General features: G+C 53.9%; 1 protein-coding gene across 2 annotated transcripts; it reads right to left on the bottom strand.

Moving 5' to 3' along the window:
- Positions 1 to 120: 120 nt before the first annotated feature.
- Sema3b (semaphorin 3B) lies at positions 121 to 10,280 on the bottom strand. 2 transcript variants are annotated; one of them, XM_041677350.1, is made up of 18 exons: positions 10,262 to 10,280; positions 8,317 to 8,503; positions 7,413 to 7,570; positions 7,170 to 7,232; positions 6,649 to 6,768; positions 6,475 to 6,568; positions 6,168 to 6,287; positions 5,272 to 5,417; positions 5,064 to 5,175; positions 4,887 to 4,956; positions 4,661 to 4,805; positions 4,137 to 4,356; positions 3,094 to 3,185; positions 2,971 to 3,012; positions 2,599 to 2,756; positions 2,410 to 2,465; positions 2,183 to 2,322; positions 121 to 1,805 (listed from the first exon to the last, which is right to left on the bottom strand). In XM_041677350.1, the coding sequence occupies exons 2-18, from the start codon at positions 8,423 to 8,425 to the stop codon at positions 1,383 to 1,385; spliced, it is 2,268 nt and encodes a 755-aa protein (XP_041533284.1). In that variant the 5' UTR covers positions 8,426 to 8,503; positions 10,262 to 10,280; the 3' UTR covers positions 121 to 1,382. The 2 variants fall into 2 exon arrangements, with proteins under 2 accessions (XP_041533284.1, XP_041533283.1); XM_041677349.1 differs by lacking the exon at positions 10,262 to 10,280 and adding an exon at positions 8,613 to 8,668.
- Positions 10,281 to 18,481: the final 8,201 nt, after the last annotated feature.

Genomic DNA, 18,481 nt, shown 5'->3' with positions numbered 1-18,481 from the left:
CTGGGATGAAGTTGGTATTTCTAGTATTAAACTAGCCTTAGGTAAAGAGAACCTTGAGAGTGTAAAACAGGAGCAAGGGGTCCTAGCCAAGAGTACTGCGAATAAAAAACGCAGAGACATGACTAAAGGATTTAGCACAAAGTAGTCTTGATCCTCCCTCTCCCTCCTCTCCACAAGGGCTTAACAGGCCACATGGGGGCGAGTGAGGATGTACACTGCTCACTATGGAGGGAAGGAAGCTGGTCCAGTTTTCAGGCCTTAGTCTGTGTGCAAATGAACTGTGTTCTGCTTCTTCTCGACTGTGCAAAGCAAGGCTAGGAGGGGGGGTCTACCTTCCAAAACATCCTGAATCCATCTCACGTCACACTATCGTATTAGCCTTCCTTGACGTTCCTCAGATTTGGCAGGTTTGTTCCCCACGCCAAGGCTTTGGACTGGTTCTTCCATCCTGGAATGTTCTGCCACCAGACATCCTGTGACTGGTTCCTTCTTATCTTTCAGCTCAAGTGTCAGCCCTTCAGTGAGTTCTGCACACATTCTTGCCCACAACATCCAGTACTGTTTGTTTTTCCATCAGAGAGCTTAGCCTGCCATTAATCGTTGGAGAATGCACTGTGCATGTCAGCACCCCCGGAGGCTCTCTGGAGCCAGCGGGATCATCTAATACCACTTTGGATCTTTACTACAGCAAATTTTTTTCCCCTTCAAGACAGGGTTTCTCTGTGTAGCCCTGGCTGACCTGGAACTAGCTCTGTAGACCAGACTGGCCTCGAACTCACAGAGAACTGCCTGCCTCTGCCTCCAGAGTGCTGGGATTAAAGGTAAGTGCCACCACCACCCTGCAGAATGGCAATTTAAGATGAGAAAAATTTAGGCCTTTGGACTGCTAGGACGACACCCGTGGCTCCCAGCAAGGTCAAGGACTACCTGTTATCTGCTGGGGCCAATCCAACATCAGCTGATAAAGTGTTTATTGCATTACTTAGTACAGTTGGCCTGCCTCACCTGGATCCCAACAGCCTAATCTGTTCATAGCTTTCTGCTCACTGCCCAAGAAAGAATGCTTCCCCCAGGGCAGGTACTCAAGACAGTTCTCTGGCCCTGGTCTACTATGGAACCCCACTTCTCTGTCCCCTCTCTGCAGGCTAGAACCTGAATTAAGCCTGGACTACTCTTCTGAGGCTACATTCGCAGGTTATCTTGTTAACAACTTAGCTGGCTCGGCTACCCTTTGGCCAGGGCCTATGTATTATGGGTTAGGTGTCTCTCTATTGGCCCAAGGACCTCAGTGTGCCCCAGCCACAACGCTTATGTCTTTCTGGCGTTTGCCCCCTCTTCTGAGTGTCAAATCCAGCCTGGTCCCCGGTGTGGGGACAGCCCAGTCACCAGTGTGCTGCACTACGTGGCCCACGCTCAGCACGCAGCTCAGAGGCATGCATCCGCCTGTTGCGACCCTTCCGACGTGACTCTGCTGCCACAGAGTGGGGTCCAGGCTGCGGGCGGGGCCCAGGCTGCGGGCGGCACATTCGCAAGGAGTTCGCCCCTCCACCGCCGCCTGGCTCCACCAGCTGCAGGAAGTCTCGGTACCAGAGTTTAGGGCCTGGGGGTGCAGGGGCTGCTGCCTCCTCAGCCCGTGCCAGTCTTTCGGCCTGCACCGCACTTAGCACGTGTAGCACCAGGCGACACAGTGGCCGTGAAAAACCTTGTTCGACTGCGACGCACAGATACACGCCGGAGTCCTGGCGCCGCAGCCTCCGCAGCAGCAGCCCTCGGGCTGTCCGCTCAAGTCGCTCCTCGGCCAGCACCTGTGTGTGTGGGGGCAGGGACAGAAGCAAAGGGTCATTTGGGGCCAAAGCTAGATGGGAATCATAGATGGTGGCCCATACTCACTTAAGGCTAGGTGAGCAGGGGTAGTAAGCCTTAGGATGGGTGAGAGGGGTCACCTGAATGCGGGTTGAGGGAGACAGGAAACCTCAGAGGTAGTGGGTGGGTCAGGAGTCTAGTTGGACACAGTGGGGGCATCACTGGGCTGTGGAGTTCAACTAAGGACTGAACAGGTAAGGAATCTGACTGCAGGGCCTCATTGAGCTGGACTCCTGTGAGGTACAAGTCACAGGTCTCGTTGGGCAGGGCATGGCTTCTCTTAGATGGGCCTGGTTAGGAAGGGCGGAGGGAGGCACACCTGGGTGTGAGCCACCTCCCCTGCACGATGGAAGGTCCACTCCACTTGCGCCTGTAGCGAGCGGGGCTCACACTCCAGAAACGCACTGCCGTTCTCCACGCCTAAGACCTTCCGCTCCAACAGCGCTGGGTGGGAGGAGTCTTGAAACAAGAGGGTAAAATTCAGACAAGGTAGGGCTAGGTGTGGCAATTTCAAGGCCTGAGGGTAGGAGCTGATGAGGTACTCACCCCCAGAGCACAGGGTGCTAGGGTCACCATTCCTTATGTCTTGCCTCCGGAACCGCCTGAGGGAGGGAGGTATTAAAACCTGTGACCCCTTCTCAGCTGGTGGCGAAGCAGTTAGTGACCCTGCCCCCCCTCCCCGCCGCCTCCTCTCCCCCCCCACAGTGGCCCAATTCAGACTCCATGCCAGCTCACCTCTTGGCAGTAGGCTGGAAGCGTGTGCAGGCTGATCCATCCCAAGCACAGTAAGGGTCACGGGCCAGGCAGCATTCTGCGCAGGCGCGGCCTAGGGTAGTGCAGCGATGCAATGCAATCTGGGCCACCGCACTCGGTGATGTTACGTAGAGCTGGTGCTAGAGGGCACAAGAACTCCAGTCTGATTGAGGGTAGCCCTTACCTGGCTCCCTTCCGTCAGGCAGCCTTCTACCCACTTGACGGATGCGAACACTGAGGTCGCATTGTCTAGCAAAGCACAAGCTATTCCTGAACTCTGGGCTGTGAAGACTAAGGAGAAGCGAGACAATTGGGGTGCTGGCTGGTGGTGCTCCTCAGAGTTCAGTTACTCACCCTTTTAGAGGAGATTTGCATGCTGGTGATGGTGGCAGAGCCCTGAAAGGGAGGCAGGACATGGGATCAGCGTTTAATGAGTTGGGGTGATGTATCCTAGAGTGACTGGGGATGAAGCCTCACCTCGAACACCTGCAGCTCTTCCAGGAGAAGTCCCTCGGAGTTAGGTCGGCTGCCCTTGGGGACTGAGATCACTTTCAGCACTGTGCCCACATCTGTGGAAATGAGAAGAGGGGGGACTTGCTTTTCCCTGACAAGCAGGTGCAGTGCCCACCTGAGTGCTGTGGGTATTATTTTAACTGGGCAAAGGTGTGTTACATTGTTTAATTATGTAAAGATGTGTTTGCTGTTGCACCTTGCCAGCCTAAGGCACCTGATAAAAAGCTGAATGGGGGGCTGGAGAGATGGCTCAGAGGTTAAGAGCACTGGCTGCTCTTCCAGAGGTCCTGAGTTCAATTCCCAGCAACCACATGGTGGCTCACAACCACCTGTAATGAGATCTGGAGCTCTCCCATGGTGTGGGGACATACATGGAGGCAAAATGTTGTATACATAATAATAAATCTTTAAAGACAATAAAAAACAAAAAGCTAAATGGCCAGTAGCTAGGACAGAATAGGACAGGCAGGCAGAGAGAATCAACAGATGAACGAGAGAATGAGGAGAGAGGGGGGAGATGTCAGCCAACAGACACAGAGTAGGACACACAGAAAGGTGAAAAGCCCCGAGGCAAAATACAGATTGAGAGAAACAGGTTAATTTAAGAGCTAGCCAAAAACAAATCTAAGCTAGGCTGAGCATGCAAAACTCTAGCAAGTCCCTACAAGTCCCTGTGTCATGATTTGGGAGCTGGTGGTGACCTAAAAGAAAAAGAAAAAAGCCTGGTATATCCATGCACATGTGCATGAGTGTGTGTGTGTGTGTGTGTGTGTGTGTGTGTGTGTGTGTCTGCATGCACGTGCACGCACTGTCTCCACCTTCATCGTGGTTAGGGCATGAAAAAGTGAAAATTGTAAGTTAGAATAGCCAGGGCCGCCTTTAGAAAGTGGGGCCATAGCCCGGACAGAGATGTAGAAATTAGACTAATTGGCACAACTTCTACCTTCAAGCCAAGGACCCTGGAGGGGGCTCTATGGGGGGGGGGGCTATTGTGATGAGACCCTGACCTGTACCAATGAAGAGAACATCGTAGTGTCCATCGGCAGCTGCTACGCGGTCTGCAGCGATCTGGGTGAAGGTGTACCCAGCTCCCACTTGGAGGAAGAGAGGGCGCCCCCCCACGGGCAGGACTGGGTTGTACATGAGAGGGTGGTTCCGAGCAAACTGGATAACATCATCTGGGAAGTCCTTGGTGGAACTGAAGGTGCCAAAGGTCTTGCTGGGGCACTAGGGAAGGCAAGGCACGTCAAGCAGAGATACACACTTAGGATTTTGTGGTCAGCCCCTTCATTCAGAGCCTCCGGGAACAGGAAAGGTGAAAAGGGACAAGAAAGAGCCTTTCCCCGTGAACCTTAGGCTGAGAGGGCACATGGTCTCACTCTGCAGTTCTGTCGTATGGGGGCGACATTTCTCCACCCATACCAGAAGGAAGAAATCGGACCCCCCCGACAAAACCCCCAGGCCAAAGTCAAGTTCTCTACCCTTGAGACTTCGAAGCTGATTGTTGCAAGAGCAGTCCCTAGCAACGCACCATGCCAGGTCGTGGGTAGGGGACACGACCCTGGTAGGACACCCACTGGTGTGTAGGCCCCTCCTTGTGAGCAAAGGGTCCCAAGAAGGCTCGGCGCACGTCATTCATGCTATACACGCACACAGCGGAGCCCTGGAAGACGCCACTACGAGCGATGAAGAGAACGAAATGAGCGCCCGCAAGCCAATCTGACTGCCCAAGGGAACTCCCACTTCCGGCCCCTCACCTGGAAGTGGAGAAGACGGCATAGAGAAGTGGTGTCTGGCGGTCCCGGGAGGTCAAAAGAAACACGTCCTCTGTAAGAAAAGGGAAGGTTGGCAGGGCAGTACACACCACCCCCAGGCTCCTGGATTCTGCACCCTCGGCTCCTCCCCTGATGCCATCCCTCATTTAAGACACTCACGAAGTTGGTCAAAATGGGTGTCACCCTCAACTCCAGGTACTGAGCACACAAGCCTCGCCTTCAGAAATGTGGTCCATTTGTTGACCAAGCTGCGCTGGCCACCCAGGTCATTCTGTTCACAGGATCGGAAGGGATGAGCACAAGACCATTGAAGGCAAAGGGTTGGGGCAAAGGTAGCCAGGGAGCGAAGGGCCCAGTGTCTCTTTACCCTGCAGATCTGGCCAACGCGGGACACAGTCATTCGTCCCATTGCGGGTGCTGCTTCCACCGCAGACTCACGGAAGAAGAAATAGATTTTATCATCGTCAGGGTTCTCGCTCTCTGGGATCCAAAAGACCTTGACAAACTTGGGTTCTAGACCAAACAGGAGGCATGGTATCAGCAGGTCCTAGTCCTGGCCCCAATATTTAACCCATCAGCAGACTCCTGCAACTCCAAGACCCTATGATCAGCAGCTGCAAGGCAAGAAGCAGCCACGAGGCGGCAGTAGAGACCATAGCTACAAGCACAAGCGGGCTGTCCCTCTCCCCTTTACAGGGCTTCTGATCATGTCACACTTTCTTACATGTGTCAGGAAAAGACGGAGATGGGGTATCTGTTTTTCACCTTCATTCATAAACTCTTCCTCCCTACCAGATCAAATACTCCCTCTTCCTCCTTCCGTTCCTCCTACTGTCCCATAGTAAAGGACTCCTATCGATACTAGTTCCCTGAGTTTGTTTCTCTGCTGGCCCCAGGGCCTTTGTGCTAGTCATTCCCCTTATCTGGAATGCTCTTCCAATTCCGTTAGCTGGTTTTCTTGTGTTCTGGAAGCTGTTAATAACTCGTACCTCTTCCCAGCAAACTACTTCCTCTCCTCAACCCAAACTCCTTTCCCTTTACTTTCCAGGGGCGTCATGGTCACCGGAATTTATGTCATTATGTGCTTGTTCTGAGACTCATGGGCTCAAAGGTGCTTGCCCGGCTCTGTGACCCTGGCACAGGGCCTGATTTTGTACACACTTGGAGAGTCTTCGCCCATCGCTCTCTTACTGTTTTGTTGTGTGCCGCCTTCCCTGTGGAGGATGGCAGTTTCCTCCCAGGGGCTCCCACTAAGCTTCTCACCGTTGAGCCAGCGGGAATCATGGGGTTCTGTTCGGAGACTCGGATTCTGGCCCAGGCTGCGAAAGATGGTAAAGTCCCGGCCCATGAGGTCCGCTGCCACCCCGGAGTACAGTTCTTCCCCTGCAGACAGGGCAAGGGGGTGTTCAGTCAGCTGCAAACTATTGAAGTAAAAGTTGCCTAGGGAGTTCTGGGGGTGCTCAGAAAGTCAAGGCTATAGGGTATCTGAGGGGGTGCCCTTGGGACATATGAAGTTCTAGGATTTCCAAGGGGGTCTAGAGTTGCACTGGGTGCCAGCCTTTGGACTCACCCACCAGCACGGAGGCAGCGCGGTGCCTCGGGTCATAAGGGCTCTTTCCCTTGCCATCCTCGAGTTTTTTCAGGTCCAGTCTGAGCATGGGTTCCTGGGAGGTGGGGGTGGGACTGTTAATACCAGGTCCTTCACAATGACCCCTGCTTCCCTGCTGTCAAGTCCTGGTTTTACCTCCAGCCGGTGGCCCACTTCCACAAAGGCACAGGTTGGGTGGAAGGCCCCGGTGCCACAGGCCAGCAGGTGTGTGTGGTTATAGGTGTGCAGCAGCTTTACAAAGTTCATGCACTCCGTCTGGTAGGCAGGTGGGAGAGGGGTGGGGCAGGAGGAGGCAATCAGGCTTTCCCCAGGGAGACAGCCCTCAGGGGTTACAGTTCAGCCCAGGGAAGCACTAACAGGGACCTCAGGGACCACAGGGACCTCAGGGACCCAGTGCCCTGCTATCTGACAAGTCCTGCCTGTCTTCACAGGGTGGCGACATGAGGAAGTATACATATGCACAGCCCCCCCCACCCCGTGACTCAGATGCCCCCAAGAAGAACAACCCTGACTCACCACCTCCAGACCTCACCAGCCTTGACCTCCCTGCCTTTACCCTAGCCATAACAGGCTAGCCTCTCTCTCAACCCTGGGGTGAGGGCCTCCCCATCCCCCACCCTCCTCCGCATGCTCCCCGTTTAGTAGCCCACACTCACACCAATGTCCTTCCCTGCCCAGTTGCACTCTTCGCGCCATTCCACAGGGGCCGGCCAGGCCAGCTATAGGGCGGGAACACAGGTTAGGGACCTGGGATGTTCTTTATTTGGGGGATTTCTCCATCCAGTTGCCCACCCCTTTGGCTTTCTCTAGAGTCTAGGGTCTAGACAGTCTGGAGTAGGGTTCTAAGGCTTTGCCCTGGGGTAGCACTTAAGTTGGGTAAGATGAGGGGTCCCGGGCACCTTCTTGGCTCGCTTGCTGATGTTATCGAGGCTGAGGGAAGCCACGTGGTTCTCAGCACCCACAAACAGGCGCCCGCGCTCCTCATCCACCAGTAAGGCTTCATAACAGCAGGTGCGCTCCAGTCTGAAGGTTCGGACACCATGCTGGGCCTGTAACTCTGCAGGGAGAGATACACCGAGTACTTGCCTGCCTGTCATGACAGGAACATCCTCAAGGCCCTGCCTGGTTGTCTGTCTACAGACCAAGGTTATTTGTGTGACCCAAAACACACACATAGACACTTACATGCATGTTAGCTTATGTATATGAAGATTGGCCCACCCAGGTATAGAGTCACAGGGTAAGTGGTGCAGCGCCCGGTAAGGAGAGAGAAGATTTAGGAAAACATGTACAGACAAGCGGATTGCCATGCTGGGAGGTCAGGCTCATAGACCCAGGGTCTAGGAGAGGCAGAGCGGGTAGGAAGAAGGGAAAGGCAGAATTCCATCCCTAACAAGTCAGGCTTCCCAGTCCCCCTGTTACCAGCTTGGATTCAGCCGTTGGCCACCAAATGCCACTGCTCAGAGCCCACCCTCTGGGCAAGGGGTAAAATAAGGAGGGGCTCTGCTGGCCCCAGAACCTTGACTTCCCTTCAAAAAGGCATGGCTTGCCTTGGGATGGGGAATGAAACAGAGACAAGGACTGTTGCTATGGAGACAGTAGGGGTTCTCCTTGGGAAAACATGAGGAGAATGTAGGCAGAGAGGTTTGGGCCTGAGGCTAGAACTGGAGGTGGCCTAAGAACGCCCCCAACCAGCAAGTGTCCAGTGATGGGCATGCATATGCTGGTACCAGCAAGTCTTTCCACACTGGGCCCTTTTCCTGTTCACCTCAAGCCGGCCCTCAATCTGCCAGGTGCACCTACCTTGAAAGGAGAGCCGAAGGCGTGGAAGGTTAGGGGCAGCGTCCCCCAGCCCTGCTGCCCAGAGAAGGGCCAGGCCTGGGATCATGGCGGCGGCCTCGGCCCGCCCCATGCCGGCAGCTCAGGGCGCTCAGGGTTCAGCAGGCGTGTGTGGAGGAGCCTTCAGCTGCCCTGGACTCTGCCCCAGGATCTGGAAAAGAGTCGGCAGCAAGGCAGAGAGGGTAAGGGCGGGAGGGCATGGGGGAGTCCCAAGGGATCAGATTACAGCCCCTAGGGAAAGAGGCTGGGGGCTCGCATACCATTTCCTCTCCACCAAGGGTGCCCCGCCTGGCCACAATCAGAGACACACCCACACCGGGCACACCCTCAGGGTCACCCTGCATTGGTAGGCACCCGCCCCACCACGTCACCCTCCTCAGTAACCTCCCCTCCTCTACACACACTCACAAACATTAATTCACAAACACTACGCACCCACTACATGCCAGCCTGGGGCAGGGACGAGGATACTGCCGGCACAGACAAGGTCCCCAGGCAGTAAAGGGCAAAGGGCCAACAAGAAGTCAGACCTTGTGGTTATTTCAGAGGGCACCAAGTGCAATGAGCAAAACAGCTGATGAAGGGAGAATGGCAGGAGGGGCTGAGGCCTCTAGAGGTGGCTGTGCACCCACTGATGGGGAGGGAGATGCAGAGGGACTTGGGGACTGGAGCAAGGCTGTGGCTGCCGAGGGATATGAACAAGTTTCCGAGGGTCCCTTCCTGAACATGCGTACATGAGCAGTGTGAACGCATGCATATGTATAAATGTCTATGAGCAAACACATGCCACACCTGTATAGACACATCAGGTGCACAAATGTGCATACACAGATGCGGCACTGTGTGTGAATCTATTCCGCGTGTACCAGCATAAAATATGCCTGTTTGGAACATGAGTCACATCTGTGCATGGGCTGATGTGTGGACATGCATAGTGGACATGCAAGGGAATACAAAAGCAGGGTCAATCACTCCCTTTGACTCTAACATACAAGTGGGACCTGTTCTTCCCAGGACCCCCACCCAGACCCATTCAGCAGCCCCCCCCCCCCCCCCGCCACTATTGTTTCCTCTCTGCAGCCTGATGGGGGAACCCGAGAGAGGAGCAAGGTGACCCCTCTGGCTCACTTTATGCTCCAGGTAGAACAATTATTTGTCCTCCAAGTCCCTTCCAATTCCAGGTCTTAGTTTTCCTGTCTTTGAGCCTCTCCACTGAACCAGACATCTTGCCTGTCACTCTCAGGTGAAGCTAGGTTCTGGCTGCTATGGCCACCCTCCTTTACTGGAGCAGGCAGGACAGGTTGGGCCCAGGGTCCAAGGTCACAGACCTCTCCTCCCTCTAGTCTCTACCCACCTCACCAGCTTCTAGACCCCTCCCAGGCCAGTACCCCTGTCTCTCTCCTTTGATTTGCTGACACTTGCCTCTGCCTCTTCTCAGGGTCAGGAAGTCTATGAAGCTGACGTGGGCTGCCTTTCCGCACTCCTCCAAGAACTCTGCAAAGGGGTCTCCCACCTTAACCCCTCTTTCCTGGAGAAGGGGAGCAGGCTAGGGCCCACAGGGCACCCTCTGACGGCTCCTTTAAGCAGAAGCCCCCGCCCCCACCAGGCCAGCCACCTCCCAGAATACCATAAAGTTTGCAGGGCTACAGGGTGGATCGGGTGACCGGCACAGGCAGCTGGGACTGGCTGGAGATGGTGGCCCCTCACGAGTGGAATGGGAACAAGGTTCAGGCAGGTAGAGGTGGCCCTCTCCTGCTGGATCCCAAGGTGAAGGGTGCCCCAGATAGTAGTCCCAGAAACCTGGCAATCAGCTAAGACAAAGCAGGTAGAACCGGCAGAGACCCTCCCTGACAGACAGTTCTTGTGCAGGCGGCAGAAGGAACGGTAGAGCAGGCAGTCCAGTCCTCACCTGTCCCTCCACAGCCAAGGGATGTCTGGACACTCGGCAGCAACCTCAGATTCCGGGAGCTGGCTGTAATAGGTGGGTCAGAGGTCAGGGAAGGCACTCTCCTCCCCTCTCCTGGGCCCCAGCCCCAGTGGCTTCCTTACCAATTGGACCTCTTAAAACTTCAGCTGTCTGGCCCTCAGTGGTGATGACAGCCACGCAGGAAAAAGAGATGGGGGGCGGGGGAGATGCAGTAAATCTCACTTCTGCCGAGTGTGAGTGTGTGGGCTCATCCTGAGAGCCCAGCTAGGCTGGAGCTAGGGGCAGACTGCTGGGAGGTGGAGTACTATGGACTCCAGCCTCTCTTCCAAGCTGGGAAGACTTCCCTGCCCATCAAGGCCAGAGCTGGGCACCTGAGGGAGGTTTCTGTAGAATTATTTTTGTTTGTTTGAAGGCAGAGTCTCATGTAGCCTGGGCTGGCTTCCAGTTTGCTAGGTAGTCAAGGATGGCCTTCAGCTCCTGCTCCTCCTACCTCTGCTGAGCCAGGGGTAAGGCAGACAGTTCGGGACAGACTCCTCCCTACTCTTGACTTTGGTGTCCAGGTGGGGAGGTACCTGGGATCTTGTCCTGTAGCTGCTCTGGAAAGCACTCCCTGTTTGTACTCTTAGGGACACTTTCAAGGTCTCCCCAAGGCTGACAGCAGGATCTCAGTGTCAGAGACCTCCAGCCTCGGCTGTCTGTCACAGGAGCCGGACACTTCAACTGTACAGTTTTGCTACAAACTGCCCGGTGTCAGCCAGTCAGAGATAAGGGGACACAGACAGAGATAAGGGGAGACTTATCTTTCCGGGAGTCTGCTCTGAGGCCTTGCCTCAGGACCCAGTGTTCCCGGCCTGCCTGTCTAGCAGCAGCGGGAGAAACTAGAGGGGTTTAGGAGGGCGCCTGGAGGAACTCAAGGCTTCTAGGATGAGGCCTTGCCCTGTTCCTGGGCTGGCTGCCTCTCCCCATGGACCAGGGCAGCTTCCTCTGGCCTCATGCAAGCAAACAACATTCTTTGGCTGTTTACAATTTTTCACCAAGCAGCCAAGATCAGCAAGTGCCTTTGAGGCCCCTACCCACCCCTGCTGTGTCCCCAGTCTGCCCAGACTGCCTCCAGTTCAAGGGAATGACATGTCTCTGGCTCACTCAGGGCAGGTGGCTCGTTCCTGCAGAAGAGGAAGGGATGGATGGGCAGTAGGTTCTTCCCACGACCCCGGGGTTCATCATGCCAGGCTGGTGGTGGGTGGTCCCTTAGAGGCAGCACTTCAGGTGTTGGTATCCAGGTGTCACAATCAGACTCCTCAAGACTCTGGAATAAGGCCATCCTGGCCTGGGTCTGAAACCCAGAGAGGCAGTTGGGGTCCTGCTTACACCCCTGCCCTGGGACATCCACGAGCACAGGTCTGCCTGGGTTCTTCCTGTGGGTTGCCCACCGACTGCACAGCCTGCCATGGCCGTGGCTTTTCCTTTGGGAAATAACCGGATTCGCCCCCCCCACCCCCCCACCCCCCCGCCATTGAACCTACTCCTTTGCACCCCGCTTGGGCTGCCCGCAGTACGGCTGCTACAGCACACCTTCTGATGACAGCTGCGCGCGCACGCATGCACGTGCCCAGTGCCCTGGGCTCCTGGGATCCCAGGCTCCTCACTCACACCTGCTTTTGCAATCAAAGCTGGCGGCTCCATGTTACCGGCCACGTAGGCACCATATCACGTGACTGTGAGGACTGAGGTTTGGTACCAGGAGGTGGTAAGGCACAGCCATGAAGAGCCTCCTGAAGCCTAGCTTCCTGACAGAACTACACTTAGCCTCAGTCTGTGAAAAAGGCAAGGGACTGACAGGACATTCCCCACCCATAAACCCCAAGTCTGGTCTCCATGTCCAGGAGAGCCCTAGCCCACCTTTTGGGAAGATAAGTTCCTCCCTTTCTTGCCTGTTGCCCTTCCCTTCAGTGGGCCACGTCAGAGCTGAGGTGGAGGAGCGGCAGGAGGGGCCACCAAGAGCTTTGGACCTAGCGGGAGGTGGCGGTGCACGCCTTTAATCCCAGCAGTCAGGAGGCACGGACAGGTGGATCTCTGTGTGTTCGAGGCCAGCCTCGTCTACAAGAGCTAGTTCAAGGTCAGGCTCCAAAACTACAGAGAAATTCTGTCTCAAAAAAAAAAAAAGAGCTTTGGGCCTTTAGCTGTGGCCCTCCCCCTGCTGGCTCCACCCCTGCCTTCCCTCCCTCCCTCGTGCACATTCCTCACAGGCTGAGGTCAACCCCTCTGGGATGGGGAGTCCCCCCCCCCAACCAGCCACATCACAGTTCCACACTAACTCCTGTTTTCTTCATTGCCCCGCAGAGTGGAGGGGGGGGTGGAGGCAGGGGAGAGAAGGGGCGGGGCCTCTACAGCCTTTGGGGGAGGGGCTACACCAGGAAAGCTGCAAAAGTAGGCCATAGGAAGCTGTGCTTATCACCAGACATTTACATACATTACATTTACATACATGCACATTCCCTAAACTGGACATAGAGAGCCGCCCTGGAAGCCCTGATTTGGGGTGCGTGCTCTGTATGCGCTGGTGTAGTTGAAGGTGCTGGGAGATCCCCGGAGCCTATTTAGGGAATCTCTCTCTCTCTCTCTCTCTCTCTCTCTCTCTCTCTCTCTCTCTCTCTCTTCCTAAGACAGGGTGTCTCTGTGAAGGCCTGGTTGTCCTGGAACTCAATTTGTAGACCAGGCTGACCTCAAACTCAGAGATCTGCCGCCTGCCTGTGCCTCCCAAGTGCTGGATTAGAGGTGTGGGCCACCACCTGCCAACCCTTCAGTAGTGCAGAAAGAGACAGGACTAAATTCAGACTCTGCAGCTCTTCAGCTGAGTGTCCCCGAGGTGGAGCTTAGAGAGAGAGCTTATAGCCCACTCTCCCCATCTTATATATAGCCCAGTCCCTTCAATGTCACCACTGGGCCAGGCAGGCTGGGTGCATGGTAGAAGAACAGCTAGTGTGTTGTTGCCAGTGCAGGTATGAGCGTCTTATGAGGACCCTGAGGGAAACCCTTCTCTGCCCTTCTCCTTCATGGCTACCATCCCAGCCTCAGGCTCAGCTCATCTCCCACCCCTCTCTCCCTGGGCAGCCTCTCTCTCCACTCTCAAACCACTTTGCCCAGGGCGCCATCAGAGCCTCCCTCCTTCCCTTGGGGATTCAGAAGAATACTCAAAAGTCCCCAACCCACCCCTAGCAGTACCCAAGACCACCCCTCCTAGGAATTTTATCATAGATATTGCTGAAGAGGCTGGGCAGTGGTGGTGTACGCCTTTAATCCCAGCACTCGGGAGGCAGAGACAGGCAGATCTCTGTGAGTTCGAGGCCTAACCTGGTCTACAAGAGCTAGTTCCAGGATGGGCACCAAAGCTACAGAGAAACCCTGTCTTGAAAAAAAAAAAAGATATTGCTGAAGATAGGGTAAGACTCACCCTACCTGCCTCCTGCCTCTGACAGGATCCCTGGGGTCAACCTTCATCTGCATCTCGACTTGGTTTGCAGGAGCTTGGAGCTTGTAGAGACTGCAACTCCTGGCCTGGAGTCCACAGCACATCCCTAGCTGAGTCTTGCCATTCTTCTTGTGCTCCAGTGGCCCCATTGCTGGAATGCATAGTGTTTTTGTTGCCAAAATGTTACCTGGGCTGTGCCTGAGCCCTTTAGAGTCACCTGCTGGATCCTCCTTCACAGTTCATTAGCCACCCTGAGGTGGCTTATTCTTATTCTTCCTCTGTGGAAGATTCCTGTTGCACCATTTCAAACTTCAGGGCCAGGCCCTAGATTCTCTGCTGTGGGGGCAGCAGAAGCGGGCCATCATCATTGGGAACCCTCCAATCTGGAGATGCCCAGCAGAGAGAGATGCAGGAGAGAGCATGCCTGTAGGAAACCTCTCTGTTTCCTGGGCCTCCCGGGTCATCATGAGTCTCAGGGATTAATGCAGACGATACATGTCAGGTCCCCCTTTTACTTTGCTCCAGGTCTCCCAAAACTGACTTTCCCCCAACCCTAATGAAATCAGAAGCAGAGATGGGAGATGATGCCCAACTATGATTTTTCTCCCAACCAAGATTACCCGCAAGATTGCATCTCCATTAAGATTAAGGAATTAGCAGGGAGGTGGTGGGTGGCATTCGCCTTTAATCCCAGCACTCAGGAGACAGAGGCAGGAGGATCTCTGAGTTCGAGACCAGCCTGGTCTACAGAGCAAGTTTCAGGACAGCCAGGTCTACACAGAGAAACCCTGTCTCCAAACAAAAGGGGGAGCAGGGTTTTGTTGGAGGCCACTTGTTTGTTTTTGGCTGTCCAGACTCCAAATAACCACTTAGAAACTATATTATTTAAATTACTGTTTGGCCAATCAAGTTTATTGTTAGCTAGCTTTTATATCTTTGGTTAACCCATTTTTATTAATTTGTGCATTGTCAAGTGGCTCTGGCTTACCAGGTAAAGTTTTGTCTGGCATCCAGCATCTGTCTCTGGCTTTTCACTGACTCTACCTACTCTTTCTCTCTCTCTCTCTCTCTCTCTCTCTCTCTCTCTCTCTCTCTTATATCTTAGCCTGGCTATATTCTGTTAAACCATTGGTCAAAAGCAGCTTCTTTATTCATTAACCAATAAAAGCAACACATAGACAGAAGGATTCCCATACCAAAGGGGGACTGGAGAGATGGCTCAGTGGTTAAGAACACTGCCTGCTTGTCCAGAGGACCCAGGTTCAATTCCCAGCACCCACACAGCAGCTCACAACTGTCTGTGATCCAGCTCAAGGTGATTTGGCACCCTCACACAGACATAAATGCAGGCAAAGCACCAATGCACACAAAATGAAAATAAATTATAAAAAATGTGAGAAGTCAAGACAAGAAGAGAGAGGAACCATGGCCTTCACCTCTGTCTTCCTTGAACCCTGACACCTAGCACTGTGTGACCGAGGCTGAATGGCAGGCAGGCAGGCACTTGCTGTAACACAGCTGTACACATGCCCCAACTGGCTGGAGGCCATTGCCCTGAGCACATAATGGGGGTTGCTTTTTATTCCAATTGCAATGGAGTTGGGGAGATGCAGACCCACACGGCAGTGATGAAAGTCCTAAGATCCGGTTGGTGTCTGGGGATGGGCTTACACACACAGTAGCCAAGAGACACTGCAGTCTTTTTTCTTTCTTTTATTTTTATTTTTATTTATTTTTTATTGATATTTATTGAGCTCTACATTTTTCTCTGCTCCCCTCCATGCCTCTCCCCTCCCCTCTTCAATCCTCCCCCAAGGTTCCCATGCTCCCAATTTACTCAGGAGATCTTGTCTTTTTATACTTTCTACTTCCCATGTAGATTAGATCTATGTAAGTCTCTCTCGTGTCTGCATTGTTGTCTAAGTTCTCTGTGATTGTGGTTTGTAGACTGGCTTTCTTTGCTTTATGTTTAAAAACCACCTTTGAGTGAGTACATGTGATAATTGTCTTTCTGTGTCTGTTGTGTCTGGGTTACCTCACTCAAAATAATGTTTTCTAGCTCCATCCATTTTCCTGCAAAATTCAAGCTCTTGTTATTTTTTTCTGCTGTGTAGTACTCCATCGTGTAAATGTACCACATTTTTCTTATCCATTATTTGATCAAGGGACATTTAGGTTATTTCCAGGTTCTGGCTATGACAAACAAAGCTGCTATGAACATAGTTGAGCACATGTCCTTGTGGCACGATTGAGCATCCTTTGGATATATACCCAAAAGTGGTATTATTGGGTCTTGAGGAGGGTTATTTCTTAATTTTCTGAGAAATCGCCACACTGACATCCAAAGGGGTTGTACCAGCTTGCATTCCCACCAGCAATGCAGAAATGTTCCCTGAGACACTGTAGTCTTATTGTCACCCCTTTCTGTCTCCCAAGGCCACTGGGAACCTGGCTGGCCATGCCATTGACGTCAGAGCTGTTCTGCTTTTGCCTGAAGCTAGCTTGGTGATCTTGGTCTAAGGATGTGTATGTAATGATTTTTTTTAAAGATTTATTTATTTATTATGTATACAGCATTCTGTCTGCATGGATGTCTGCAGGTCAGAAGAGGGCACCAGATCTCATTACAGATGGTTGTGAGCCACCATGTGGTTGCTGGGAATTGAACTCAGGACCTTTGGAAGAGCAGCCAATGCTCTTAACCTCTGAGCCATCTCTCCAGCCCCTGTAATGATTTTTGAGGGACATCAGAAGTTAAGGCTCTGGGACTGTTGAGACGGCTCAGCGGGTAAAGGCAATTGCCACCAAACCTGATACTCTGAGTTCAATGCCCAAAAACATACATTGTGAAAGGAGAGAACTGAATCCCACAAGCTGTCCTCTGACCTCCACAAGCATGCTATGGCACACATGTGGGGGGATTTACATTAAGTGTTAATATAAAAAAGTCTTGGGACAGGGTTGGGGATTTAGCTCAGTGGTAGAGCACTCCCCTAGCTAGGCCTGCTTTGAAACATGGTAAGAGATTCCATCAGGACTAGGCAGTTCCTGCAGTCACAGAAGTCCTGGCTGCAATCCCAGGAAGGGCCCCTTTCCCATTCTGCACAGGACATCTGTCTCCACCTGCCTGCTGGGCCTGCCTCTTCCCCACAAAGTGTCCCATAAGCTCCCTTCTCTGGGCCTTCCTCCTCTCTTCCCAGCTGTTCCGCTGCCCTACAAATAGGTTAAAAATACCGAGGCCACCACCAACCACATCAGTAGCTCCAGCAACTATTTCAAGTGAGCCAGGCTCTTTTGGAAGCAAACCAGCCACGTGGCAGTCTTCAAAGTCTGGGGACTGCCCACCCTACACTGAAAACAGGAGCTTGGGTCTCAACTTGCCTTTGGACATCCTGCTAAGAGTCTTGGACCTCAGACTGCAGCTGTCCATGGGTGTGGACATTGGGAGAGTTCTAGAGAAAGAACTCAATTTCTCTTTCCTCACTCAGCTGTTTCCCAAGAAAGGAGGAACTGCTGAGGCCCAGCCAAGACAACAGTTCCAAATGGTAGGGGTGCCTACCTCACTGGGTACCTCCAGATAGGGTTCAGGATACCTGGGTGCTCCTTCGTGCCTCTCCATTACCCCCTACGCATGGCTGGGAATTTCCCACCAGCTAAAGAAAGGCTGGATTGAGAAGCTGCCCCCACCAGTCCTGGGACAATGAAGCCTTATGCCCTCCAAATCAGAGCTGGAATAGAAGGAAGGGCCAAGGGCAGGTGGGGGCTTAACTGTCTGTACCAGGGCAAGCTCTGTTCGCCAGAACCACACCCAGACCCAGTGCTAAGTGAGATCCCAGGGGATCCTGGTCAAAGCCATAGATGGCCCACCCAGGCAGGGAGGCACCGGGTGCATCAGACAGACAATGCCAGTCCCTCAAAGGCCCTCTGTGCAGGGTTCCCCTCAGGATAGAAGGAAGGAACCATCTCCGGTGCTTGCTTCCTGCTGGGCGGGCATGGTGGCCCTGGAATAGCTCCAGCCCGCCTGCGCACGTTGGGGTTCAGGCCTGAGCCTCAGAAGAAAGACAGGGATTTGGGGATGGCGCAGGATCCTGTTCTTGTCTGTTGTACCCCATGGCAGAGACAGCCGGAATGGCCTGAGGAACTGGGTCGGAGGAGAGGCCTAGGAAACGGGCGTTCCTTCCGACCCGCCACCACAGCCTTTCATCTCCTGCCAGCATCAGAAACCCGGTGGCCTGTGGCCACTGACAGGTGTAAGGAGGCGAAGTCCCAGGTCCCGGGTCCAATCCCTCCCTCCCCCGCCTCCGCGGCGCCGACCCTCGCTCGCTCCAGAACCCAGCCGCTTTGTCAGGCCGCGGGCGCGGAGCCTCCAATGCCACACAAAGCTGCTTTTGTGTCCAGCGTCCTCCACGGGACCCGGTGACGTCAGCCTCCGTGACCAGCTCAGCAGCAGAGTACGGGCTGTGGCGCCCCCTGGCGGCCGTGGCAGAGGTCTCGGAGGTTCGCCCAGTTGGGGCTGGCCTTTCGCCTACTGCTCCCTGTAGCAAGCTCAGCCTGCTACCGCCTTTGCTGTTCCTGGAAGAAAACCCAGGCATTTAGCACGGAACTGTGCCCACAACCATTTCACGGGCACCCAGCACCGTTTTCCACATTCAGCCTTTCAATGAAGCCAATGACAGACTTCCTCCATGAACCCTGCCACAACAGCCTGTCCCTATCCTTCTGACTTGGCGAGG

This window comes from Microtus oregoni, unplaced genomic scaffold (assembly GCF_018167655.1).
Source record: "Microtus oregoni isolate MIOR12 unplaced genomic scaffold, Mior012 000028F_ref0000031, whole genome shotgun sequence".
Lineage (NCBI taxonomy): Eukaryota > Metazoa > Chordata > Mammalia > Rodentia > Cricetidae > Microtus > Microtus oregoni.
Note: the sequence above shows the minus strand (reverse complement) of the source record. Positions and strands in the feature narration are given on the sequence as shown.